Source organism: Phyllostomus hastatus, unplaced genomic scaffold (assembly GCF_019186645.2).
Source record: "Phyllostomus hastatus isolate PE091 unplaced genomic scaffold, TTU_PhHast_1.1 phas_scaffold_501, whole genome shotgun sequence".
NCBI classification, from domain to species: Eukaryota; Metazoa; Chordata; class Mammalia; order Chiroptera; family Phyllostomidae; genus Phyllostomus; species Phyllostomus hastatus.
Window position 1 is genome coordinate 26877665 of NW_025334033.1, and position 27707 is coordinate 26905371.

The 27707-nt window shown below is 46.8% G+C and overlaps 1 protein-coding gene across 10 annotated transcripts in view; it reads left to right on the top strand.

Moving 5' to 3' along the window:
• TLN2 (talin 2) overlaps positions 1–27707 on the top strand; it is a 409742-nt gene that overhangs the window by 368522 nt on the left and 13513 nt on the right. For all 10 annotated transcript variants that reach the window (XM_045822076.1, XM_045822086.1, XM_045822079.1 and 7 more), the window contains 4 exons: positions 1559–1744; positions 5889–5996; positions 19756–19861; positions 20892–21016. In XM_045822076.1, coding sequence (XP_045678032.1) covers positions 1559–1744; positions 5889–5996; positions 19756–19861; positions 20892–21016 — 525 coding nt within the window. The remainder of the gene's footprint in view (positions 1–1558; positions 1745–5888; positions 5997–19755; positions 19862–20891; positions 21017–27707) is intronic.

The following is a 27707-nucleotide window of genomic DNA, read 5'->3' on the forward strand; positions in this document are numbered from 1 at the left end:
TAGAAGTATGCGGGAAATACGTGTTTTCAAAATGAGAGTTCTTTCTAATAGGTCTGATTACAGATTCAGCTTCCTTTGCGGTGTGTGGGGGGGGGGGCGGTGAGGGACTGGCCCTTATTGCCAGTTTTCCTGCATCGTTAGAGGGACACCCGTGAAGGTCACAAGCCCTTGGGGGTCAGCAGGGGGAGTGAGTGGTTCTGCCGGGTCTCAGCGAGGGAGCCCCGTGTTCTCGTTTCCTGTCTCGAAGGGATTCAGAGTTGGTCGATGTCACACTTAGTGCTCCTGCCAAGGAGAAACTAAGAAACACAGGCAGTGCCCTTAAGCACTGCTGCCTGGCACTGCCCTGCCCACACCGCCTGGGGGTTTCTACCAACGCCTGGACACATTCTGACAAAAGTGGGCGGGCACAATGGTGGCAGTGGAAAAGATTTGAAGTTTGGAGTTTTCCCGGGAAATTGCAGACATGGGGCCAATCTCACTATACAGGCGATTTAAAATTGACCGAGCTCGTGTGTCCGTGACGTAGGAGGTTCCAAAGGAGCACGAGCCACATTACTGTGGAGGTCTGTAAGTGTGGCCTGCATTCCACTGCGGCATTCAGGGCTGGGCCTGGGGCTTAGGGTCCTGCCTTAATTGCAGCTGCCCATTTTTAGGATGGTGACATTCGACATGGTTGTGCGTGACAGGGATGCTGGCTGGGTCTTCCATCCTACATCTCGGAAGTCTTCCCTGATGCAATGTGGTGAACACAGAGTAGCTCCAACTGGTTTGGGAGTCCCACGTGCAGGGACAGACTCACATTCGGTACACAGCCAGGGCACCAGTCACATATGTTAGAGGGACAAGACGGATGGCCTGGAAGCATGAATGGATGGCTTGACTGGCGGGTGGAACTTTGACGTGGGGTATTCACTCAACATGGTTAATTCATTTCACCTCCTCTGCAAGGGTGTGCACACATGCGTGCCTCGTTAACTAATTCACAGTGCCACTGTGGCGCACTCTACATGAACGCCTCCACACAATCACACAGTTATATTTGTAAGATGGGCTAAGAATAGAAGACACTGAATGTTTCATTTCCCTGGGCTCAACCCCTTTACAGAGAGAGAGGTGAGTCCAGAGTGAGGCAGCCAGGTCAGTCGTGCCCTGGACCCAGCGTCGGGACTGCAGAATTTCTGGGCACTGCCGAGGCTCCAGCAGGGATGGGCAAGACAGCAGGAAGCCTCAGAACTACCTTCCCAGGGACAGGTGGCTTATAAATATTGAGTATCCGTTTTTGCAGGCAAACGGGTTAACACTGCAGGTATGTCTGTCTCACCTCGTCGTTCTCGGGCATGCCGAGTATAGGTGGGCAAGCCTTATCCATGCTAGAATCTTGAAAGCAAGAATAATATTACTGCACTCAAATTAAATTTCTCATTTCCTGCCCATTGACGCTTTCTTCCTGCCGCTGGCTCGGTTTCCAGACACTGAACTGCAGCCTGGTCGGAGGAAAATAAATTATTTTTGTCCTTCCCTTTTTGATTTTCTCACCTCTTCCATTTCTAACTTTCAGGTGTTTCAGTCAAAAGAGGTACCTGAAAAGACATCATCACCTGAAGAATCGATAAGGATGACGAAAGGCATCACCATGGCAACAGCCAAAGCTGTGGCAGCTGGGAACTCGTGCAGACAGGAGGACGTGATCGCCACCGCCAATCTGAGCCGGAAGGCTGTGTCAGATATGTTGACAGCTTGCAAGGTAAAGGCCCTGGTGTTGTTGTGGATGGATGGACGGTTCTCTGTCGTGATTAAGTGGTTTGGTTTAGTCCGGAGAAGGAGAGGGGTGGGGATGTGCCAGACAGGGCGGTTCCATACCTCGAACTATATCATAAGATGCATGCGGAGGGTGCGTGCACATCAGCCCGTGGGAAGTGACTCTGTAAGCTGGTTCTGGGTTTGAGAGGGGTGGAGTCACCCTGCTCGCTTAGCCCTCTCACTTTTCCTCTCAGTTCTGCTTAACAGGCAGGACGCCTTCTCCCAGACGGTATAGTGCAGGCCACTCTGACAGCAGTGGAGAGGGACAGTGGCCTTTGTTCCAGGCCCTCCAAATGAACACTGCATCCCTCATCTGCCTGCACCCTTTCCTGCTTCTGCAGGTCGTCCATTCCCCACGAGGTGGGGGGCTGCGATAACTGGGCGCGGAAGCGAGTTAGAGGAACAAAACAGCGCACTGGGAACTGCCCTTTTGCTCTCTGTGCCAGACGGAGGCTTTGGAGAAACTCTTCCAATTCTGACTTAGACAACTAGGGCAGCTGCCCTGAGCCCATGCTTGGGGAGGAAGCTGGGGAGATCTGAGCTTTATAACCTTCTGTTTATATTTTTCCTTATTAAGAAGGTGAGCCATAAGAGCCCTCTACCCCCTACATCCCTGGAGCATCCCCAGACCTCGGCCCTTCTAGGGAAGGCCTTGCCCCAGGGACTCTGACGTGTGCTCAGTGATTGATTGATTGATTGATGACCCCCTGCCGTGTGAGGGGGGCGGGGCAGGGATGAACCACAGAAGTTGAAAACTGGCTACTGCAGCTACTGCAGCCTGGGGTGGAGGAAACAGGGCCACTCTCCGTAGTGAAGTGAGCTATGGGCGCAGCTGATGGCTTCTCAGGGGTTCCTCAGAAGGGGTAGGATGAGTTGGATGTGGGTGTGCAAGGGCCCGGTGTGGGAGACCCCATCATTTCCTGTTCTCCTGGGTGTGATGGAGGGTGGGGGTGGTGGGAGGTGGAGAGAAGAGGGGGGCACAGTTGATAAGACCACTTTTCTGAGGGACCTTATATTCTGGAATAGGGAGTTTAAACTCTCTCCTGAGGCCACAAGGATTTGCCATTTCGATGTGCTTAAGGGAACCTGCCTTCCAGAAGTGAAGATGCCCGAAGGGACCACGGTCTCAGTGAGGGAGCAGCACTTGCCCAGTGGGTGTGGCCCAGTGCTGTTGTGGAATGCTTGCCCGGCACCTCACAGATTTGGAAGGGCTGTCGTGTATGCCTCATTGGATCCCAGATGGGAAGGGCAAGGGGAACTGTGCAATTCTGATGGATTATGAAACCGCCTTGGAGGGACTAAGTGGCCTGACCAAGGTCACACAGCTCTTCACCCTCAGAGCCAGAACTGGAGCCGGGTCTTCTGAGTTTGCAGCCAGGCTCTTCCTGCCACTGTGGCCTCCCAGCCATAAGGCTCCATCAAGATCATGGTGGCTGAGGAGTAACGGGAACTTTGTCCCCATGTTACAGGCATGAAATGACAAGGAGACATTAAAAAGGGAAAAAAATTAGATTCAAAGGGCAGGCAGCTCAGGTTTTCAGGCCTCCTTCATAATACGCGTTCCCTTTCGCAGGGGAGGGGTTCAGTGTGGAAGGACGGGCGCCACTGGCCCAGACTCAGCCCTCTCTCTTCTCTGGCCCCTGGATCAGGTCGTCCTGATTTTGCAGGACAAAATAACAGCCGGCACTTCTCAGGCCTAAGCCAGACTTGATGACAGGCATCACTGCTGAGCCCTGAGGCTCGTGTTAAGATGGGATTAATTCAGCAGGCTGACTTTCGCATTTGCTTTGGTCTCCTGTGTTTCCACCCCTTTGCAGAAGGGAAATGAGGTGCGTGCAGTAGAGACTTCCGGGGATGTCGATGGTGGATCGAGTAGGAACCCTTGTGCCAAGCAGAGGGCCAGGCTGCCCAATGGGGCTGAGCAGGGTAGCCAGGGCAGAAATGGGGGCGCTATATGCTGGCTTGTTTTCTCAGAAAGGAAGGGTTCCACGAATCCCTGAGGTGGAGACAAGGCTTTCCCTACCCCCTAAATTAGTTCTGTGACTGTTCTTTTCTGGTCTTGCTTCCAGGTGCCCATGCTTACATTAGATACAATTTTATATCTGCTGTTACCGCTAACATTGGTGGTGTTTCCATTGGATATGTTGCTATGAATCATTATAACTGACTCTTTAGTGACCACAAAATACTCTGCTAATGAATACAGTCTTTCCCCTATTATCCGATATTTAGGTTGTCTGCACTTTTTGTTAAATCATAAACTCTAGTGCAAGGAACATTGTCAGGCATATCTGCTTTTTCTGTTTCAGATTATTTCTTTAGGCAAAACTCCCAGAAGTTAGAACTTACTGGGTCAAATGGTATGACATTTTATTTTATTTTATTTTATTTTATTTTATAATTTTTTATTGATTTTGAGAGGGTGGTGGGGAAAGGAGAGAGAGAGACATCAATTTGTTGTTGCACTCATTCATGCCCTCATTAGTTGAATCTTATATGTCCCCTGACCAGGGATTGAACCCGCAACCTGGTGTATTGGGATGACACTGAAACCAACTGAGAAACCCAGCCAGGGGAACATTTTAATTACTGTCAGATTGTTCTCCCACATTGTCGTACCAAGTTACAGAGCTACTAGCAGTGGGCAGGAGCACCTCGTCCTTACTTAGCTCTAACACAGCTCTAAATGAGGGCCTTGCACGTTAGCTCCCAGGGTGACATGGAGCAGCAGCATTGTCTGTGTCTCCCCCAAGCAGTGTCTCACCGAAGTGCAAGTGTCTGCGCGTGGAGCTTCGCCCTCACGCTTGGAGACTCGGGAGCAGGGATGAGTGCCGTGCAGTGCAGGGGTGGTGAAGAGCATGGCCCTTCACAGGGTTAAGCAGTGGTTGCGGGCACGGCGTGGTCCTGCCTCTCAGGCCTGTTAGTCCTGAAATGAGTGAAACCAGGCTCTGGCCACTGGAATTATTCCCACTTCTTCCAAGGAGGCTGGGGGAGGGTGTCGAGTATGGGGAGAGCCCACAGGTATTCCCCCAGCACCCCTCAGTCCTAGGGAGGGGGGCTTGACTGGGAGCCTGGTCTCTATCCCCCATCTGTCTTGACCTTTCCCGCTAATGTGTGATTCCTAAGTGTCCCGATTTGCGATTTATTTGCAGTTTTCTATGTATTCCTGTAAGCCCTCTCAAGTTCTTTCCAGAATGAGGCTGTGCAAGGAAGAAAGGTTAAGTGGGTAGAGTTGCCAGATATAGCAAATTAAAAATAGGGTGTTCCAGACTTATATTAAAATTTTTTCAGTATTTTTCCAAAACTCAGATTCAACCAGTCATTCTTTAGTTGGTCTAGCAACTCCGTGAGTGGGTATGCCATCTGAAATGGTATATTGTGAATGACTCAGACTGGCAGGTCACAAGGGCAAGGCAAGAAAAGGGGGCAAAATGCTGCATTAACCATACGCCCCGGTTTGCTTACCTGGATGCATGTAACGTGCGGCACCTCTGAGCATACTGGGGAGCTCTCTGCCTGAGGCCCCCAGGAGCCAGAGGTCCTGGCTGGGAGATTCACCGTGACCCCAGCGTGCTCAGGTCGCAGAGTGAGGACCTGGGCGTGATTAGCCTGTGAACCGGGAGGGGCCCTTAGGACGCCCCACGTTTCTGAAGAGAGGCACGCTGACCCTGGGACAGCACATCTCCTGCTCTAATCATGACTTTTTCCTGAACTTTTCATGTCTATGGAATTTCTTACATGTCAATAAAAGATGGGATGGGGCAAGGGGAGAGAAAGGAAAGAGAACGGAAGAGATGAGGGACCAGAGTCACTTGCTTTTGTCTGGCTCCAGGGCACTAAAAATGTCAATACACAAACTTGGAGAGAGGCTGCTGTGGAGATGGGGGTGGGGGTGGGGGTGGAGGAGGAATCCAGGGGGTCAGGGAAGGTTCCTCAGAGGTCACTGAGGTAAGGCAGAGGGAGTTCCAGAACTGAGGGTTCAGGCTCCACCACACTGCTGGGCTGGTGACCCCCCCGCTGCCCGCCCGGTCCACACACTAGCTGGCTCCTTTTGTTCCAAGAGTCAGTGTTTCTCTCTCTCTCTCCAGCAAGCGTCCTTCCACCCGGACGTCAGCGAGGAGGTGCGCGCCAGAGCCTTGCGGTACGGGACGGAGTGCACCCTCAGCTACCTGGACCTTCTCGAGCACGTCTTGGTGGTGAGCAGGGGTGTGGGCCGGGGCTGGGGAAGAGACCATCCTTTCCTCGGGAAAACCCTGCGGGGAGCATGTTCAGGCTGCATGTGTGCGGCTGGGACTGGATTGAGAAGGAGTCTCCCGCATCACACTGCCCTGGCACACCGAGATGCAAGCTTGGTCTGGGGAAAGCTGCGGTTAGAATCCAGAAGAGCCCAGCTGTCTCCCTGCACCAAGAGGCAACACTAGCATTAAAGAGAGACACAAAGCAGGTAAGAGACAGGCAGAGCCACCACTGAAAAAGTGTCAGGAGGTCCATCCTGCGAGGACAGAGAAGGCTCCTAAAAGAGCCACACCAGCCTCCATGACAAGTTAGGGAAAAATATCAGTGCTACAGGTGACCTACGAGGCTCTCTTGACTTTCTCTAGTCCTTGAACGAATGGCTTAGACCACACTGAGAGTGACACTTCCCTTCCTCTGACGACCTTCCACCAGCCTGGAGCGCCTGCGTGGACCTGGGTTAAGAAGGCTGAAACAGAAGACGCTGGCAGGGGTGTGGTGGCTGTGGCTGGTAGCTGGCCCCCACACACGGGAGCCCCAGGCTTGCACCAACTCCCAGTTCCTCGGTGGCTCGGCCCCCACACCCTCAAGGCCCGAACCATGGGGAACCAGAAAGTATATGTGGTGTGTTCCCACGGGCCACATTTGGAACTGGGGCAGGGGTGGGGGTCTGGGGAAGCAGAGGCCTTATCAGGCAGGGCGCTTAGCTTCCAATGAGGGATAGAACAGTCCCACAGACAGATTACCTCATTGGCATTGACCAGAAAATTCCAGTCTACTTAAGATTACATTCCTGGAGAAGGTTGAAACTGCATTCAGATCAGGTAATAAGTCTTGGTCTTTAGCACAGATGACCCCACTTGGGGCCTGTTTGGGGTTTTCTCTTTAACAGTCCCTCCCTTTTGAACAGACTCTCAGCTTGACTAAGAAATGAGGTCAAAATTTAAGGCATTAACACCACACTCTGGAGTTCCTACAGCTTTCGCGGAGTCTCGGTGTGATATTCACAAGTCATAAGGGTGTTTGCTTAATCCCTGTGATACTCACAGGCCACATCTTCAGGTTCACTGTCTTTAAGGCAGTCATTCTCTTTGTTCCCTTTCTGACTATCCAATCTTAAGTAGATCATTTGCTTGGTGGGTAGTGGTTGCAAACATGCATTTAAAGCTTTGGAGAAAATACAGTGTGCCAGAGAAATTATTATTATAAATACAAACAGGATAATATCTTATGTCTGGAATGCACTTTGGAGCCATAGCCCCCAAGATCCAAGCCAATCAAAATCAAGTAAGTGAAAGAAATACCCTGTTGAGAAGGTCACCTTTTTAAGCCGAGCAAACTTACAGTAAATGCATAACTGAGTTTGAGTTTCCCTAGAAGAGCTAATCCAGGTGCAGTGGGCGGTGTCAGCCACAGCACAGGCACCTCCTTGCTCAGCTAAGAGACCATCTAGGGTGCTTCTGTTGTCAAGAGCAGCCTTGACAGAAACACTAAGGATTTTTGGTGGGTATCTATTGCTTTAACAGTGAATTCTGTGATGTTTTCAGAGCAAAGGAGAGGTTCCTAATTATATAGCCTTATTTTTATTTATTTCAAACTAGGGAAGTAGGGACCTGCCAAAGGAAGTGAATTCTGAATCATGAAAAACCTTCTGGTAGGTCCTGTCTAACTCAACTCTGTAAACTCGGGGGATTTGACCAGTGTAGGTGTCTCTGTGTGTTTGTGAACGGTTCGATAATCAGAGAGACATTGCCTGGCCGTGTGCCAGCCGTCTGGGAGAATGATAGCCACCTCATACAAAATCCTGTCAGAAAACACAGGGAAACACATTTTCTATCAGTTCCACTGTGGTGGCACTGCTAATGGCCAGATTGGAGTTTTCGGTGACAAAACCCAAGTCTGAAAGGTAAACACCCTCCACCCTCCACCACCTTAGCAAAGGCCTGGGAGATATGGATGATGGCGTTATCTTTCCAGGTCACACTGCCAGGGTAAAGGAGAGAGAAGAGAAGAAGGGGTTTCATGTTTAGTTAAAGGGTGAAGTCTTGATCTGCATCTTGGGTGGAAGCAGTCTGGTTGATGTCAGCTATTTCTCTTCCTTGTGGACTTGAATCATAGGTCTCCAGTGTCTGTACAGGACCAGGGGGCAGGCGGAAACTTCTCTAGCGGCGTGTCTAGTGGTATGTCCCTAGCTCAGTGCCTTCTAGTTGTTCCGCAGTGTCCACGGTCAGGAGTACTTGGTAAGGTCCCTTCACTGGGCCTCGAGGGCTGTCTTCCTCTGACAATGCTTGGCCAACAGGATCCTTTAAAATGAGACCTGGGAAAGCTTCTCTAACCTATTGATGGTAAGCTGGAGCATAAGACATTAGAGACTTAACAGTAGCGGGTCATACTAGCGCGAGACCAGGGATCAACAGAAGGTTGTACACCAGCAGGCATTGGTCTGCTGGTGACTGTCTTTTGTGGAATGAGTTTGTTTCCCAGAGGAGGCACTGTGAACAGGCAGCAAGACCAAAGGCAACACCTTAGGCAGGGGAGTCCAGTGGTTACAGCAAATTCAGAGATTTTCAGCTGAGGATCCCGTTAATTCTTTCCATCTTGCCCGATGACCAAAGGTGGTAAGGACCGTGATAATTCTGAGAACTTTGCCAGTCTTTCCATCAAGTCTCATGTGATTTCCCTGGTGAAGTGGATGCCCAGAGCACAGGAAGCTGTGAAAGGCATACCTTCAGTGGGAAACACATTTTCTATCAGTTCCTTTGCCACGATGAGGGCGTCAGCCTGCAGCAGGGGAGGGCTTCAACCCACTGGGAAAACACACACACAGTAACGAGAGGGCTCAGAAGGTCCGGGGGATGCAGGTCTGCAGCCTCTGGGAGCAAAAATAATTTTTCCAGGATTGTGAGCCTGGCTGGCCAGACATTGCTGGTAGACCATTTTTGCAAATGTATGGAAGTCTCCCCTTCCGTGTTTATTCATAATTTGAGTTATCCAAAGGCACCATGGTGGTGAAGGAATGCAGAAGCTGAGAAGTGGGGCTTACCAGGGAGCCTCAAAGAACCAACTGGCCTTCTTGGGTTTCCCACAGCCCTGACGTGTATCTCATTTACAGCCATTGTTAATGCCTCTTAATTTCTCTGAGTCAGGAGCCCGCTGCTGCCATGTTAAAGACATCAAGGTGGCAAAAGTTGGGCAATAACAGGTCGTTTTTTACAGAAACAGAATGGACCTCATCCACACGTGCCACAGTCTTTACAGCTTCTGCCGTTGCCTCCTCTGCATGGCAGCCCGGTGGGGTCCCCCCAGCACTCAGGTGCAGTCCTTTTGGTGTGAGCTTCACTCTGGTGACAGCAACTTGCGAAAAGGTAAAAGGAAGAGCAGTAAGATCGTTTCTTTACTGCCCGTTTTTGATTGGCGTCCCAGAGGACATAAGGAAGCCCATTTGTTTCCATAACGTCCCTAGACCATGGACTGAGGAGGTATAATGGCTACCATACAAAGATTGAGTTTGTCCTGCTTGGGTAAGGACGTGGAACTCTGCTTGTTGGGCTGATCGAGCTTGTGGGAGGTTTCCCCTTCTGAGTAAATCATATCAGGGAGAGGTAGCTTAGCCAGCTTGAGAATTCCCTCCCTATCTCTGCAGTGTGGCCCATCAGCAAACAAGATTAGATCGGAATTAGTTAAAAGGGTGTCTCATAAATGAGACTCAGCATCACAGAATGGGATATTATCACCTTGCCATGGGGCTCACCTCCGTCAGTTAGAGGTGGTAACATAGCAGGGTTAAGGACGTCCCCACTAAACGTGGGTAGATGCTAAGATGTAGATTAGGTGGTGAAAGCAGAAGGATCTCATAGGAAGTCAATGCACTTCAGAGAAATGTTGAGTCAGTTCCGAGTTAAGATGACTTTGGATAGTGTGTCAAGTTCACAAATAAACGTCATTTCCCAGGGTTAAATCTGCTGAGGCTCCCACTACCTTTGCAGTGGCGGCTGTAGCCTTAAGACAGCAGGGCTAGACATGAGCGCCTGAATCAAGTTGTCTGTGCTGTAGTAGACAAAAGGCCTTTGTTTATTACCATGTTATTGTGTGATCATTCCCAGAGCTTGATTATTCCCTTCATGCACAAGTAAAGTGAAAGGTTTTGAATAGTTAGCCCTAAGGCGAGTGGTTCTTATAGTGCTTGTTATAGTCTTATATAAACCTGCTCATGTGTATCTTCCCAAGTAAGGGGTCCAGGGCCTGAAATTTTAGTAAATTATTAGAGTGGTGGAGTAACAGAGAAAAAGTCAGAACCCATAGTCTACAGTAACCAGTCAAGCCTAGAAATCCACAAAGCTACTGCTTAGTTGTGGGTCTAGGAAATTCCTGGCTTAGTTTAATTCTTTTTGGAGACAGCTGAATTCCTTCAGCTCTTAGATCATGACCTAGGTAATGAATACTGTCTAAAGATAATTGTAATTTTTCCTAGAGACTTTGTGCCCTTTTTCAGCTAACTGTTGCAGCAAATAAATGGAGTCTTTCATGGATACCTCTTTGTTAACTGAACACAGCAAGAGGTCCTGTACAAATTGTAAAAGGGTCAGTTTCCCCAGGGAACTGGAGGATACTTAAATCTTGGTGAAATACTTGGGAGAAATAAGAAGGGACCTCTGAACGCTTGAGGCATGACTATCCAGGTATATTGTCACTTGTTCCATGTAAAGACAAGTAGATGTTGGCTGTTGGAGTCCACAGGATGCTGTAAAGGACTGAACAAAGGTCTACGACAGTGAACCATTGTGAGTCTGGAGCAAACTGCGACAACAAAGTGTTTGGGTTTAGAAGTGGGAAACGAGGAATAACTATGTTACTCGGAGCTCTCAAATCCTGGACAGATCGCCATCCCCGTCCTGTCCTTGGTATGGAGAACGAAGCCTCTGGCAATTAGGTCTTCTACTCTGGGTGTGAGGGCCTCAGGCTTTAAATGTCTGTTTTGCCATTGCCGGTGTGGTTCAGATGACTGGAGCATTGTCACATGACCAAAAGGCTGTGGGTTCAAATCTTGGTTGAGGCACATACTTAGGTTGCATATTCGATCCCCAATCCAGGCACATGCAATTCCCGGACCAGGCGCTACAGGAGGCAACCAATTGATGTTTTTTTCTCTCCTTTCCTCTCCTCCTTCCTCTCTCTCTAAAAGCAATGAAAAAAGGTCCTCAAGTGAGGATTTTCTTTTAAATGTCAGCTTTAATGGTAGCCTACAGATTTTCAGGCACTTTATTTAAATTAGGAGAGCTTTGTTGGAATTCTTCCTCTTCTATGTCAAGAACAAATGGTAAGGAGCATAAAAGATAAAGTTCAGGTTGGTCAGGAAATTCTAAAGGAAGGTCTCCATGTGAAACATGTGTTGGCCCTTCCAGTGCAGAGAGGAGGAGTCCGCCTACCAGACTCTCTGGGGCTGTGTCACAGCGACAAGGGAGGCTTTTCAGTGAAAGGTCCCAGAGCCATTTGTACTCGTTGAGTTAAAATTCTCTCTAAATTTGGTTCGGCGCCCCCACTATGGAAACTTCCTTTTTACTCCATGTGTTTTTTGTGTGAGATGAGGGTGGGGTTTAAAGTAGAAAGCGTAGCTCCAGTAGTTTTAGCTTCTGCTTGGCTGCTCACGGAAAGTACAGCAGGTCCTCACTTAACATTGTCAGTAGGCTCTTGGAAGCTGCAACTTTAAGTGAAAGGACTTAAAATGAAACCAGCTGCAGCATAGGCTAATAAGTGGTATAAATAAGAGTCAAGTTCCTACAGTGTATTTCTGGTCGCAAGAACATCACACTTCTAAATACAGACCCCAAACAGTTCTAATATTAAACATTGAAATAAACATAATCTCTACATACATATAAGAAAGGTTCATAAAAACAGGTAATTCTTTTTTAACCTGTTCCTTCCAGTTCAGGGTCACAGATGGCACAGCAGCTCAGGGTGCAAGGTGGGAGCCGTTCCTGGACAGGACGCCCATCCATCAGAGCCACTCACTCCACCACTCATTCAGACTGGGACTGTGTGGACACAACATACACACAGCATGTCTGTGAGATGTGGGAGGAACCTGGAGCACCCAGAGAAAACCCACGCAGACGTGGGAAGAATGTGCAAACTCCACACAGACAGTAGCCTTGGCTGGGGATCCTTTTTTTTTTTTTTCATCAAAGTTATAACAAAATGACATCATTCAAGGACCTGCTGTACCAGGGAACCCCACAGAGCCCCGTCAACTGTGGGAGGGCCCCTATGGGGGAATCCTTGGAAGTAGATATGGGGACATTTATTTGATCGAGCCTCTGAAGACAATCTTTTTCCCAGTGTCCCACTTTATTACAATTGAGGCATCGATTTCTGGGCCAGTGGCTGATGATGCATCCCTAGCAGGGTGTAGTTCGAGAGTCCCAGGTGTTATTTTAGGTCTCTGGCCTTGGAGCTGTTGTAGCGGTAAAGCTAATAGCTTGGTGGATTTCGTTTTCCATCTTGCTCCAGTGACCTTTCAAGATGCTCAGCTGTAGCCATGAGTTCACTTAGGCCTGTGTCCTCTGTCCTATTTTGTGCCTTTTATCAGTCCACTCATCTCAGTGGATAATCTATTTACTGAGAGCGCAGCTAGAGCAGGTCGGGTGACCCTATTTATCATATGGAACCCATAGAGCCATAGGAAAAAGGTTTCCAAGCAGGCATTAAAGTCTGCCACAGATTCCTCTCTCTGTTGCTTGCATGTTAGAATCATAGACCAATCAGTACATGCAGGGAAGACTCTAGGAAGGGTGTGTGAAAGCCCAGTTGCTGTTTTGGTAACTTTCTGGTCAAGGATTTTGAGCATCATCCTCAGGGGTCGCCACTTTGCTTCCTGATTCATTATTGGGCTTCACCAGGCCCTACCAACATGTACACAGGTGGATAAAAATCCAGCAGTTTTTGAGGAATTTAGAGTTATTATCAGCGGCTACAGTCCTGGACTGCCAGATATCTTATTCTATAGATTCGTTTTCTGTTAGGGATTCTTCCTTCCAGAGAAACAGGACTTTTAAACCTTCCATGTTGCTAACCTGAGTGGTTGATATGTCTGTTAAAAACCAGCTACATGAGTTTCTTTTTGTCTTTCTATACAATTATTGCCATTGTAACCTGTAATTAGGATAGAAGTATAAATGGCCTGTTTTGCCATGGCTGTTTTGAGGTTTATAGTGTGAAGGTAGTTGGTACTAAAATGGAATCATTAACAGGAAGAAAAGCTAAGTGGCATTAAAACTTTCACAAAACATACCAGAAAAAATTGTCTCGTCTTTTGCAAGGATGCTTTTGCCTCTTAATGGGGACAAGTGCTGGTGGTTCTGACCTACAAGGAAATACAGATGAAATACCATCGTGTACATATTTGTTCATGTATTCTTTTTTGTCTGTTCAAAAAGCTAGACATACTCTTTGAAGGGTATTTTCTAATAAAAATATAGGGGGAGGAAAACAGCCTCCATTTCCAGGGACCTATCATAAACATAGGAAAATACAAGTTGCTAACTAAAAATTTGAGAGGCCATGTGACAATGTTCTGTCACCTAAACTATGGACGTTTGTGGTTTTCTTGGACCTGCTGCTAAAAATGAATCACATTTCACGTTATTACCCCTAACTCCTTCTCCAAAGCGGACTTTGAAGAAACATGGGCAAACGTGAGGCTCAGAGCCAGGAGGACTGCCCCACACGGAGAGGCGTGTTAGCTGCAGGCCTGTGAGGCCCGTGCTGACAGAGACTCAACAAGAAGTGGGGGAGGTGGAGAGGCACAAACAGGGAAGCTGGTGTGTGTTTCTGAGGGGGCTTCGAGAGACAGAACCAGGAAGGGAAAGCCAAATTGCCAGCGTAGAGAAGACATCAGATTTGTGTTGAAATTATCTTCAGGGTAGAAGAGAAAAGAAGCTAAGATTAGACTAGCTATTTAAGGGTGATCAATAAAACTAGAGATGTACACACACACACACACACACACACACACCACCCCCCCACCCACCCCCATCCTGCCCTCATCAGTTTCTCTGATCTGTATGGGGAGACCACATGTAATGAGATGGCCAAGCACCACCGTCCTGAGAAGGAAGCCCACCTAAACCCCCACTGTAGCAGGAGATTGTGCAACAGTCATCCGGATCACTTGAAAATTTGACTTCTGTTTCAGTTGATCGAAGAGGATTATTAGTAAGATTCCTGAGGCTGAAGAAGAACAGATAATTGTCTAATTTTTACAGAGGGGAAAGAGAAAAGTAGAACTTAAGGTTTGGAGAAGGTATCCAGCAATTTACAGAAATAAACTGAGGTCATTTTCAGGTGGAACAAAGAGGTTCAGGGATTTCTTTAGTGGACTGCTTTTCTTAAATTTAGGCACATAAAAATGGGGATATTGTGCTGCTTTAGCCTTGTTCAGTTTAAATATCTTAGAGTCCAGGGTTCCTAATCTTTTTTGGCTGATTTGTATGTTTTAGTTTTACTATAGCAGAAGTTTTAAAATGCAGAAAATCATATCAACATCCATGTGCCCACCATCTGTAATTAACTAATTTTGTTAATTAACATTTTGTTCCAGGTCTTTATTTTTTAAAGAAATCTATAAATAATAATGAATGTTGAATCCCTTACCAATCCCATTCCCTTTTTTTCACTCCGATTAGGTGCAAATAGCTATCAAGAGTTCAGCTTTCTTAACCTTTTGTGGATCTTGGTCCCTCTAGAGCTGAAAACCCTTTTCCTGGCTCCCCCACCCTCATCAAAGAAACAGCATATACACACAGAATGGTCCTTAAATCCTTAAGAGCGTCATCAGAACCAAACACCCAGCTGGATCCTTTTGGTACTGAGGCTCCGAATTGAAAACACCTGCTTGGGGAATCCTTTTCTTTGGAGAATCCAGTTAGCAATCAATAAACAATGGGGTCTAATTTGGGCAGAGCCCTCTCCCTGCTGCTCTGGGAGGTAGCAGACAAGCCCCTGGGAGCAGTGCTGGCCTCCTGCGTCTGCTGTCGGCTGCTTTGCCCCAGAAGATTTGTGTCGTGGTGCAGAAGGCAGCCCTTTGCCTCAGCAGCACTCACAGTTCAGTACCGCTGCAGAGCCACAGTACACCATCTTTGACGGGGTTAGAATTACCCTTGCTGCCACTAGCACAACATTAATTCGTTTCTGTCTGTGCCTACTATTAGAAATCATATTGATTTAATAGCTGAATAAAAATAGAGCTGCTTTCCTCCTGCCTTATCTAAATAGGGCGCTTCGTCACAGGACTGTTTCCTTTCTTAGAGGGCCGTGGTGTGTGCAGAAGTTGTTCTCTTTCTCCATCGAGGCTCCTTTAAAGACAGAAGTCTTGCACCATTCCACTTTGGTGATGTGACTCTCCCCACCACATCCTAAACTTTTTTTCAGTTTTATTGAGGCATAATCAATATGCAATACACATATTTAAAGTACATAATTTTAGTGTCAACATATGAATACATCTGTGAAAGCATCACAACAATCTAAATGAATCACTGCTCAAAATTTCCAGGCAACTGCTGATCTGCTCTTTATTATAAATTTGTTTGCATTTTCCAGAATTATATAAATGGAGTCATATAGCATGTGCTCCTTTTTGCCTAGCTTCTCTCACTCAGCATCAGAATTTTCCATCCCATCCATATTGTGTGTATCAATAATTTGTCGCCTTTTATTGCTAAATGGTGTTCCATTGTATGGTTGTGCCATAATTTGTTTATAAACCTGTTGATTGACATTTGGGTTGTTTCTACATTTTGATTATTACAAATGAAACTGCTAAGAACATTCTATATTGTTAAAGCACAGAAATTCACCCAAGTAAATTTGAAGATTTAATTGGCTTTATTGAGCAATTCATTAATGGGGGTGGCATCCCCTTTAGCAAATAAAAGGGACCTCCAAACAGTTGTACAAAACTGAATGGTTTTTTATAGGCACAAACTGGACAGGCTAAGAAAGTTACTAGCAAAAGAAAAGAAAGGGTTGTTTCAGGTAAGGGCCCCTTTCTTTGGGAGAAGACAGCAGGTGCCCTATCAGGAAATTCCTTCCTGGGAGGGGTTGAAACTGCAACTAAGTCTTGGTTTTCTGTCCTGGGGGCCAGTGGCTCTGCCTGGGACCTGTTACTTCTTTTTCTTCACAATAAACAAGTCTTTGTGCCTATATATGTTCATTTCTCTTGCATAAATAGCTAGAAATGGAATATTTATGTCATAGGGTAGATATTTTTTTAACCTTTTAGGAAACCACAAAACTGATTTTTAAAGTGGTTATACTATTTCACATTTCCCCCAGCAGTGTATGGGAGTTCTGACTGCTCCACATCCTTGCTAATATTTGGTCAGTCTTTGTAATTTTAGCCATTCTAATGGGTATGTAGTGGTATCTCACTGTGGTTTTGATTTATACTGTTGAGCACCTTTTTTTCTGTACCTGTTTCCTTCATATGTTTTTTTAAGATTTTATTTATTTATTTTTAGAAAGAGGGGAAAGGAAGGAGAAAGAGAGGGAGAGAAACATCAGTGTGTGGTTGCCTCTCATGCGCCCCCCACTGGGGGTTGCAGTGACCTGACTCGCAACCCAGGCATGTGCCCTGACTGGGAATTGAACCCGCGACCCTTTGGTTCGCAGCCTGTGCTCAATCCACTGACCTAACCCAGCCAGGGCTTGTATGTTTTCTTTGATGAAGTGTCTATTCAGATCTTTTGCCCATTTTTTATTGAGTTGTTTGTCTTATTATTGAACTTTTATAGTTCTTTGTATTTTCAAGATAGGAGTTCTTTGTCAGATATATCTTCTGCAAGTAGTTTCTCTCAAGGTTTTCTGATCCACGAACATAGTATAACTCTCCATTTACTTAGCTCTTTGATATTATTTTCAACAATGTAGTTTTTAACATTCAAATCTTGCACATGTATTGTCAAATTTAATTCTAGATATTTCATAACTACTGGTACTATTATAAATTTAATTCCCAATTTAATTTTAAAATTTAATTACCAATTTCATTGCTTATATATAAAATATTACTAATATTTATATATTGACTTTGTGTCTTGTGACTTTGCTGAACTCACTTATTAGTTGTAGAAGTTTTCTTTTTACAGATGCCTTAGAATTTCCTACATAGACACGGATGTTGTTTGTGAACAAACACAATTTCTCTTCCCCCTTGTCATCTGTGTGCCATTTACTTCTTTTTCTTATCTTATTTCAGTGGCTAGAGATTCTAGTACAATATTGACAGAAGTGTGAGAACAGACATCTTCAACTTATTTTTGATCTGGGCAGCAGAACACTCAGTCTTTCACCACTTACTGCGAGTCTCTCCACCTTATCTGTAACTCTGCTTATTCGTGTTGTGTTGGCTGCTGGGAAGCAACCATTTAACACTGCCTGTGCACTATGTGGCTGTTCAGACCTTGAGCCATAACCATGATTCAGCTGGTATCCTCACAGCATGTATTGTCTCAGGCAAATATAGTACAAGCCTTTTATCATTAAGTGGTGGTAATGCTACCACTTAAGGTTAGAGCCATAGTTCACAACTTTGGCTGCATATGAGAATCAGCTGGGGAACTTCTAAAAATCTTGATACCCAGGCCACACACCAGACCAATTCTATCAGTAACCCTGATGGAATTATATACTAAATTACATATTTATCCAGTCTTACCACAATGCTATAACAAAAGAGCTGTTATGATCATTTAATTGGTAAGTAAAGTGTAGAGAGAGGATAAGTAACTGGACCAGGGTTACACAGGCACAGTGAATCCAGAACCTACGGGTAACTGAATTGCTTGCCTGTGGCTATGTTAGAAAAGAAAAAGCACTTAACCCCTCCTCTCCACCTCTCCACGGTTCTAGTGTTGTTTTGGAACTGGTCTCAGAAGCCCCCATATTAGGGACTATTCCAGTAGTGTGATGGTCTCTTGTACATTCATCCATTTATCTGCTCACGTCTTCACGGGTCTGTACTGAGCTCTAAATATCTGTGTAGTGACGTGTCAGTCCTAGGGGGAGATAATGAGGATTACAGAGTAGCTGAAAGCACAGTAGGGTGGCAAATACAACATTTCAAAGATTATAAAAGGAAGGAGAGAATAGATACGTGTGCAGTGATGCTCAGAAGTCTTTGACTAATCAGTCTGCGTATGTGAATATTGTCTTCTGTGCACTGGTATATCTGGGCCAGTGGAAGTATAACCCCATTAACTCCCCCAGCCCCAGTTTTTTTTACCACATTTCTTATAGTTATGACATGAAGGGGTTAGGCCAGGGTCCAAAAGTTGTCTTTCCCAGACTCCTGAGAATGCATATGGTACCTGGCTCGGGGAAAGGGGCTGGGATACCAAGGAGGGAACTGACATTCAGTGAATGCCGACTATGTCATATTGTGCCAGAAACTTCCATGTGTTCTTGCATTTGATCTTTATGGCAGCCTGGAGGGTGGGCATCACCCCACTGTTGCAAGTAGGAAACAAGCTCTAGCAGAGGTGTCCCACCTTTGGGCGTCTCTGGGCCACACATTAAATCACAAACACTAACGAAAACTGATGAGCAAAAAAAAAAGGTTTTAAGTAAATTTGTGATTTTGTGTTGGTCCGCATGTAGCCCGCAGGCCATGGGTTGGACATCCCTGTCAAGGGTTCAGTGATCTGCCCCGTGTCACAAACCAGTAGCAGGCAAAGCCAAGTTCAAACACAAGTCTATCCAGTTCCCAGGCCCATGCCTCATCCCCTGCTCAGAGGCTCCAAAATTGCCTAGAGAGAGACAGTAATTGTGCTTTTCTCCAGAATGTCTAAACGTTTCTCATCCTGAAGACGGCCATTGTACAACATGGGGGAAGAGGTAGAAAAGAACATCGGAAGAGGAATTTTGAAACTAGAAAGGGAGAAATTGATGTGAATCAGAATGTAAACCACGGCGGAGGTGGGCAAGGAGCACTCATCCCATTTCTTAGTTGTGTTCTGGAATGAATTTGGGAAGAATTCCACTGGGATGCCTTTTAAGTTAGATTGGGGCTTGGAGTTCCAATATCTTTTTTTAACACCATAAAAAACAAAAAGCAAAACACATTTTTGAAATCCTTTGAACTACTTCAAAAGAGGGAAAGTCTTTGTGACTTTTCCCCCAGGAGCACTAGCAGTTGGGAATGGATCGTTCTCTCAGGAGCGGCCCTCCTGAGTGGCTGGCTATCGTTGCGCTCTTGATGCCTTTGTCTCCAAGACCCACTTGAGTCATGCATCTCTTCTGGGCCCACGTTTCTGTTGTCACAAGTCCCAGCTGACCCGTGGCCTCGGGCTTTCGTTTAAACTCAGAGTGTTCTCAGGTAATGGTGGGTAATTTTCATGTGCATACATTTATTATGTACAAGTAAAAGGACAAGGACAAGGAAGGTAGAAATAAAGGACAAATAAGGATTTTGTCTCTCCTAGGATCTTAAGGAAATAGGTCAGAAGGGGCTGCAGAGAAGCCCCTGGCTCCCAACTGTTTATTTCTGACATAAGGAAAATGGAAGGCCAGTGAGTTTTACAGTTTTCCCCAAGACCCTGAAGTCGCCTGGTGGCAGGGCTACAACCTGAAACCAGGAGGTCCGCCCGCACCCATCAGTAGGAGCGTGCTCCCTATCATAGCGTTTGCCGTCTTCCTCACTCGTGGCTTGTTCTTTCCTGGTAGGTTCTGCAGAAACCAACCCCGGAACTCAAGCACCAGCTGGCTGCTCTCTCCAAGCGAGTCGCTGGCGCTGTGACTGAGCTCATTCAGGCAGCAGAAGCCATGAAAGGTAGGGCGGACCCTCTTGTGTCCTTTCCTGGGGCACCACCCCAAGGCAGTGCCAGCGAACCGAGTGCAGAAAATGCACAGCAACACAAGCTCTCTCTTGGCATCTGCAGTCAGAAAAGCAAATGGGAGTAGAGTTAGATATAAAAAGTAGTATCCTCCCAAAGCAAGTCTTTTCTCCAGTCTTTATGTTAAGAAATTGAATGACTTAATCCAGGGGCCCCCAACCTCCCAGCTATGGACCAGTACCAGTGCAGGCCTGTTAGGAACCAGGCTGCACAGCAGGAGGTGAGACCGAGTGTAATGCAGGTGAATCACCCCGAAACCACTCCCTCCCCCGACTCAGGTCCATGGAAAAATTGTTTTCCACGAAACTGGTCCTTGGTGCCAAAAATGTTGGGGACCGCTGGCATAATCCATCTAGAACTGTTCACTTCCCTTTTTAAAGGTCTCACCACTTATTTTATCTGTGTTTTCATTCATCAGAATATTTATTCTTATTTAAATAATATCCTTCGTATTTAGAAAACAGTACCATCTGGGTACATTGCTGGCACACCCCTTCATGGTTCCACAGAAGCAGTCAGCTCACCAGGGAAAGGTTTTCCCACCCTTTCCCGTGTTTGAATTGAGCTGAGTGCCCACTTCTCATGAGTGCCCAGGAGACAAGCATAGTAATGCCCTTTGACTCAGCATAGTCTCGAGTCTGCTGAACGTGCTTGCTTGCAGTCATGGGCCTGAAGTTAGCAGTCACAGTCATGTTCGAGCTGGCCTCAGTCCCTGAGATCTTGGTTTTTGAAACTGTCACTGAGGCTGATCCTGTGGTAGGACTGTACACACAGCTGAGGTAGAAAACCAGAATCGGACAGTGCCCCTCAGCTGATCCCTGAGGGCCAGAGAGTCGATCCCTTAGGACAGTGCAGTTAGTAGGTGCATGGAACTTCTCTGCATGCAAATCCAGATATTGTTTGTAATTAAGCCAGTGCCCTGAGGTCCACAGCTACTAAGAATGACCCTCTTTGGACTGATTTTAGGAACAGAGTGGGTGGATCCCGAAGACCCAACCGTCATCGCGGAAACAGAATTGCTGGGGGCTGCAGCATCCATTGAGGCTGCTGCTAAGAAGTTAGAGCAACTGAAGCCAAGAGCAAAACCAAAAGTAAGTGTCTGTGTGTGACTGCTTATCTCCTGTCATCAGTAGGCCTTCCAGCGGGCAGCTGGGGACCGGAGCTGGGTCTGCTGCAGGGAGCTCGTCCTGCTCCGAGTGGTTAGACGAGTGACCTGCAAACCTGCCCCGCCTGCCCAGCACCTTCTATGAGTCCGGGAAAAACCAGTGGGAGAGCCTTTCAGGTTAGCCACCCAGAAAAATACCTTTGGATATCCATAGGAAGAACTGGGCATGTACCATCTCGATTTAGTTCTATTATATATAAAGCAGGTGTCAGTGCTTCCTTAAAAAAGCCCCTATTACTGAATGTGAGATTGTCGCCATCAAATCTTCTGGTTTCCATATGCCTTTAGTAGAGAAATAGCAACACCAGCTCTCTCCTTTTCTAAAAAATTAAAGGAGGGCCATGTGACTCTCAAAAGTGTACCCCATAATCAACTTTTTCAGTATATGCCAGAGACTGTGATTGGATGGTGTATATTTCCCAGCTACATTTGTCATCTGGATAAGTATTTAGAACTTAAGACCATGAGTGTATATGAAGAGAAACAGCCACTAAGTCTGCACAGTAGAGAGGACAATTATTAAGTGGAAAGGACAGTGAGCTCGTGTTGTGCAGGGGCCAGGCCGGACTCTGGTAAGAAACTGTAACCTCCCACCCAGCTCCCTCCTCCTCCCGCCATGAGAAGATAGTTGAACTGGAGGGGGCCTCTTTTTTGGTCTGCTCAAGCAAGTCCCTTCTGGTACCTGTAAACTTACCTCCATTCCAAGGACTCAAATGCATTAGGAGATAAAATCTGGCTCTTCTCCTAAAAAAAAGTGGAGTCCCTTGGTGTATGTATACCTAAAATTCTACCTGTTTTGTCAGACGGAAGGATGGTGCGTGAGCGCTGGAATCCACCAGCCCTCTCAAAAGCGGTGCCCGGGTCCGTGCTGTGTGGGAAGAACACGTGGGCCCCAGTGACTCCGTTCAGCTGGGGGACCTTCTTAAAACCAGGGAATTCTTAGAACCCGTCTCCTAGCAGTCACTCTAGACGTGGTAAACACACTTAAATTTTTTTCTCATCAAAAAGTAATTTAACCCACTTGAGAGCTAAGTGTGACTATGGGAGCAACTCCATTTTCTGGCTATATCTGTTTGCTTTGTAAAATCAAGCTAATTGTGAATGGAAAATGTACTTTCAGCTTAGGAAGCAAACAGCAACCAGTGACTAATATCTAGAGGCCTCATGCTTAATTCGTTTTTCCTCTTCCATACATGATTTCCATACAAGTGGCCTCTCTTGGGAAAGCTTCTGTCTACTAATGCTGAAGTGATGTCAGTGGACACTAAGTCTCCTTCAGAATTAGCCTGGTGCTAGTTCAACATGAACACGCCGCCATATTCCAGGAGCTCCTGTTTGATCCTGTTCCCTTTGCCCTTTTACCAGGTCCTTCTGCATCCTTGTCTGTCTCTGAATCTGGGTTTCCCTCTGCCGGCCATTCATTTACCTGACAATGTTTGACCTGAAAAACAAAGTTTTTAGAGTTCCTTCCCTATAGGATTGTTGTCATAACAAATGAGCTAATTTAAGGACACGGTGCCTGATAGACAATAACACTTAGTAAACTATATCACTGTCACTGAAAATAGGCTTCTGGGACTTTTATCTACTTACCTCCTAGGAAAATGCCTGGAATAAAAATTATTCCATAGAACCATGAGCTGATGGCCTATGCAAAAAGAGAAAAGAAAGAGCGAGCAAAACAAAAGCTCCCTTTGATGGTGCCCAGCATGTGCCAGGCAATCTTCCAGGTGCTTTACACGGGTTAACTCATCTTGTCCAGGCAACAAGTCCCTGGGGCGGCACTGTTACCGTCCCCGCTCTGCTGCCGCAGAACCTGGCCAGCGTCAGAGGGCCGGGCGGGACTGAGCTGAGGGCAGTGTGTGTGGGCTCCCGCTGGGTGGCAGTTCTGGTCCGTACTGGCCCTCCTGGCCCACCCAGTGTCAGAGAGGCTGGTGCAGTCCCACAGGGGAGGCTTCAGTTTGCTCCGTACCCTTTGACCCATTAATCCCAGCTCTGGAATCCGTCCTGAGGAGGAACGTGGTGGGGAGGGGGGTGAGGGGTGTTCCTTTCTCCTCGTTTGTAGCAGTGAGAAGCTGGACGTATCCTGAGTGTCTCCTTGAAGGAAAAGTACGTGACTCTTAAAAACAATGGTTGATAAGACTGTGTAGCATTAAGGTACTCACAGCGTAATGGGAAGTTTAAAAAAAGAAACGGAATGCAGAGTTGTGCACTCATTATACTCACGATGGTTACAGCTCTGTGAAAGCCACTTGCGTGTGAAGGAGGCTGGTAGGGGGTGTACGAGAATGGTGGAACTGGGGCGATGGGAGGGCCTGTGTTTTCAAAATAAGAGCACTTTCAGTGATGGTGGCTGAATGTGCGTGTGGGCTCTTCCCACACCACTCAGGACCATTTAGCCTGTGTGTTTACAGCGTTTTCTGTTTGTTTGCTTGTATGTTTTGTCTTTTTATATGGACAGCCGAGGCGTCCTTTGGCTAAGGTCTAGTTAACCTGACTGTTGATGTGAGTCCCTACATTTCCTTGTGGAGCTCCCTGCTTTAGGTCTCTCCCATCTTCCTATTAGGAAGGGTGCTTGGTACTTCTGGAGTGTTCGAGAATGATCTGAAGTCCCTCTCTGCCCCACGACCGGAAGCTCCCACCACAGAGCTTATATTAGCTGTAAAACTGTTTTGAAGAAAACGTCAACCAACACCAAGGCTTTGGGAGAATACCTTTCTATTTACCAGATGGGATGCTGCCCGACTCATGAGTCAGTCAATAAAGCCAATTAACACCACACACACAAACACAAAACCAGAGCTTGTGCCTGTCTGGGAGGGCCATCTGGTTTGTTGTAATATCTGCATGAAATAAATATCTTCTTTGGCTTTATAAAGGAATTTATTTCCCTACCTTAAAAAAGAATCCCATTTTTACAGCCAAGTCAACCAGTCATTTGAGATTACTCACTCTTCTCCATTCCCTCCTGTAACCTTGAAAAGACACAATAGAACGTAGGGCACTGAGACTAGGCCATTGCTGGGGCATCCCTGTTCCTGGAACTCCGCGCTCAACGCACAGGCCCTCGGCAGGGAGTGAACGCTTTCCTTCCGTAACCAGGCCGCACTCACACTGCTCTGAGGAACAGTCCTGGGGCTGGGCAATGTTTTCATTTAAATTACCTTGCTCCCCACATCCTCGGATTGCCGGATTTAAAAGTAGAATAGTCAGTATTTTATGAAGATGATTCCTGGTTTAGTCCCACTTCAGGCCCTTAAAACTTAAGCACCTCTTTTTGCCTGGAATCTCCCAGACCTGAATAACAACCAAGTTTGCCCTGTTGAGTCCACCATTTGCTTGGGAAGATGGTCTAAAGGCAAAATGAGCGTGTGGGCGAGCTCTGGCGCACGTGCCTGCGATCTCGCTAATGGCGCCAGCTCCACGCTGGCAGACAGAGTGTGCTCCGCAGACAGAGTGTGCTCCGCAGACAGGCGATGGGGTGGCCACCCTGCAGCCAGCGCGGCCTGCAGCACTGTGCCCGTTCTCGAGCTCAGTCAGACCTGGATGCCTTTTCTGCAGGCCTCTGTGTGATATGTTTGATATATTAGGTTGTTATTTAATCCAACTATATATCAAACATATTCCTACAGTGTCTTGCCCTGTCTCCGGGGGCCCCCAATACAGTTTGTAAGGCAACAGGAAAGAATCTGCTAACATCACAGGTAGACTTAGAAGATGGAGGGTCCACTACATTTCATTGTGTTACATTCCATTTCTTCTTGTAGCATTTGAAACCTGTATCAGTATTGCTAGTTTATTTTATTACAGAAACAAATCATGATTACTGATGTTTCATAAGGGCCTGAGATAGTGTGTGCGGCTTAGTTTCTGCAATGCTGAGTCCTCAAAGGCCACGCTTGTTGGAAAGCTGGCAGGTCCCGCCCGTGTCTGTGACAGGAAATAAAGGTCAGGGCCATCCCCTCCAAACATATCTGTGTTCATGTTTCATGTTAGCTCACTTTCACCCTGACCTTCAGTTTAGAAATTAGTGATTTTCATCATTGAATTTTCAGCAAAGACACAAGCACAAAGCAACTGTCTGACTTTCCTGTCCACCCACAGTAACAAAATGCATGGACCGAATTGGCCGCACCGGCTGTGTGGGTGGTGAGTCACTGGGCTTTGGGTGGACCCTGGTCAGGACTGCATATATCTAATAGAGATAATGAGGTATGGACTGTGCTCTGTCTGCTGAATTTCCTGTTATAGGTTAGCTTGTCAGTAGAAGTTGACAATATTTAGACTAAGCCGACAATCAGAAAGTAATTCCATAGTCTAATTGGGTGCAACAGGAAGTTCAGGATTATGAAATATTTTTTCTGGCACATAAATGCCTTCATTGGCTGACTTTGACCCCTTCCTCATAGAAGAGCCTGTGAAGTATGTATGAGTACATTCCGATCTCTCTCAACACAAGACTCTGAGCTCCGCTTCCTGCAAAGAGAAACAGCACGCTAATAGCTCAGTTTTGGGGAGGAGAAAAGAAGTGTTCTTTTAAAGAACCCTCCTAGGTGTAGGCGATCCCCCTGACAGGTGGCGAGCTGGTGGATTGAACAGGTGGCTCAGGAAGGCTTCCTGTGGTAGTAATGCCTAGGAGCCATCTCCAGTTCGCTTGGGGTGAATGCAGAGTGACAGGCCCCGGTGGTGGCGGGAGCAGAGAAGCGATGACAAGGGAGGGAAACGCAGTGTGGGAGGCCCGGCTTCGGGAGCTGGAAAGGAGAGCTCCCCCTCGGAATCTCTTCCCATGAGAAGTGATCCAGCAGCGTGGTCAGCGGGGGCTCTTTCAGATGGTTTTTAAGACCAAGATCAGTGCTGCCTTCACTGGCCAGAGAACATCATTTGGGGTTTTCCGTGCAGTTTAAGCTGTTTGACCAGAATGGCGATCAGTCAGGGAACAGAGGCAGCACATTCTCGTGAATTAAGAAGAATGCAGGTTTAGGAGGACTGTAAGGTGAAGCCCATTCATTACTATTGATGTGGTTTTCTTGTTTCTTTTGGTAATTTTGCTATAGACCAGCATGCTATACTGATTGATTGGGTGAGTAGGAAAGGCAACCAGATGAACAGGGAGAAGGAAAAGTGGATACAGTGTTTTCTGTACGGCTAAACCGGGGGCTCTGGGATTATCTGCCCCTAATTGGTTCCAGGCCAGGAGACGTATAGAGTGTGAAAAGTGAATATGTGTGGGGAACTCAGCCAGCACATGTTCTCGGGTAACTCCCCACCAGTACGACCATGGTTCCTGGTCAGACCCTCCTCAGACACATGGGGGATTCATATCAAGGGGCTTACAATGTAACAAATGTATCTGATTAAGCCTGAAAAGAATTCTGTTACCTTTTCTTTGTCCGTGTTTCCTATATTGACATTCAAGTACCTTTTTTGTTGTTGAGAGAGAGCATGACAAAACCTTTAAGACTTTTTCCATCAAACAGAAATAGCAATCACAGAGTCATTTCAGTGGCATTAATTTTCACTTTTTAAAAAAGAACTCAAACAGTGGATACTGTGGGCAGACCACTCCCCAGATACTAGTGGTGCGAGCCCAGGCCTTTTCCAGTGGACGCTGCATGGAGGTACATTTACTTCACGTCCAGGTGCAGAAGGTAGTCCCTCCCCAGGTCGCAGGCATAACCATCTGGCAGGGCCTTCTCTCTGTTGCCCACTATGTTTGTTTACAGTTTCCCTGGAACCCTCCCCGAGACCAGGGCAGCCCTGGGAGGGAGAGGAGGGGGCCAGAGCCCTGTGTCCAGATCTGAGCCCTTCTCAGCTCCAGGTGTTCTAAGAGATTTCCCTTTTATTTGAACTACTTAGGGTGGTGGTCCTAAAGACACCCCACCCGTGGTTCTCCAGAGGAGAAGCGGATCTGGTGCAGCTGGATCTTTGGATACAGGCTAAGGTCTCCCCCCAGGCACCTCTCAATTCCATTCCAGAAGCAAACTAGTAGCAGCCAAACTCACTCCAAAAAAAGGAGAAATGTGGCTGCCTGCTCCACTCCGCGTCCAGCTGGCGGGAAACGCCTCCCTCGCGGTGCAGGACTGCTGGGTCCGGCTTCCCGTTTTCCCTCGGGCACGTTTGGATTATATTCAGAATGTTCATGCTCTTAAAGTATGTACCGAGTACATGGTCCGGCAGAAGTAACACCTGCTCGAATGTGGTTGGTAGGACAATAATGTGGGTATGATTTAGAGTTTTAATTTGAACGTTTCACCTAAAATGTCATATGGTGTGCTTGAGTGTGATATTGTTATGTTATAGAATTACATGCTTATGGTTTTGTAATAAAAGATTTTGAAATAAAAAGGCATTATTTCTGCTGGAATATATATATTCTTATATATAAGAATTTTTTAATTTGTATATATGTAAAATCAGTGTGTGTGTGTGTGTGTGTGTGTGTGTGTGTGTGTGTGGTTTCTGTTGTGCTGTGACCTTGTTTCTAATAGCAAACATTCTGCAAGACTTTCAGTGACCCAGAACAAGGCATGATTCCTAACTGGGAAGATGGAACCACGAGTTGTCATTGGCTCTGTGGCCAGTATGAGAAAAGCCACGACCGTGTTTATCAGCTCTCA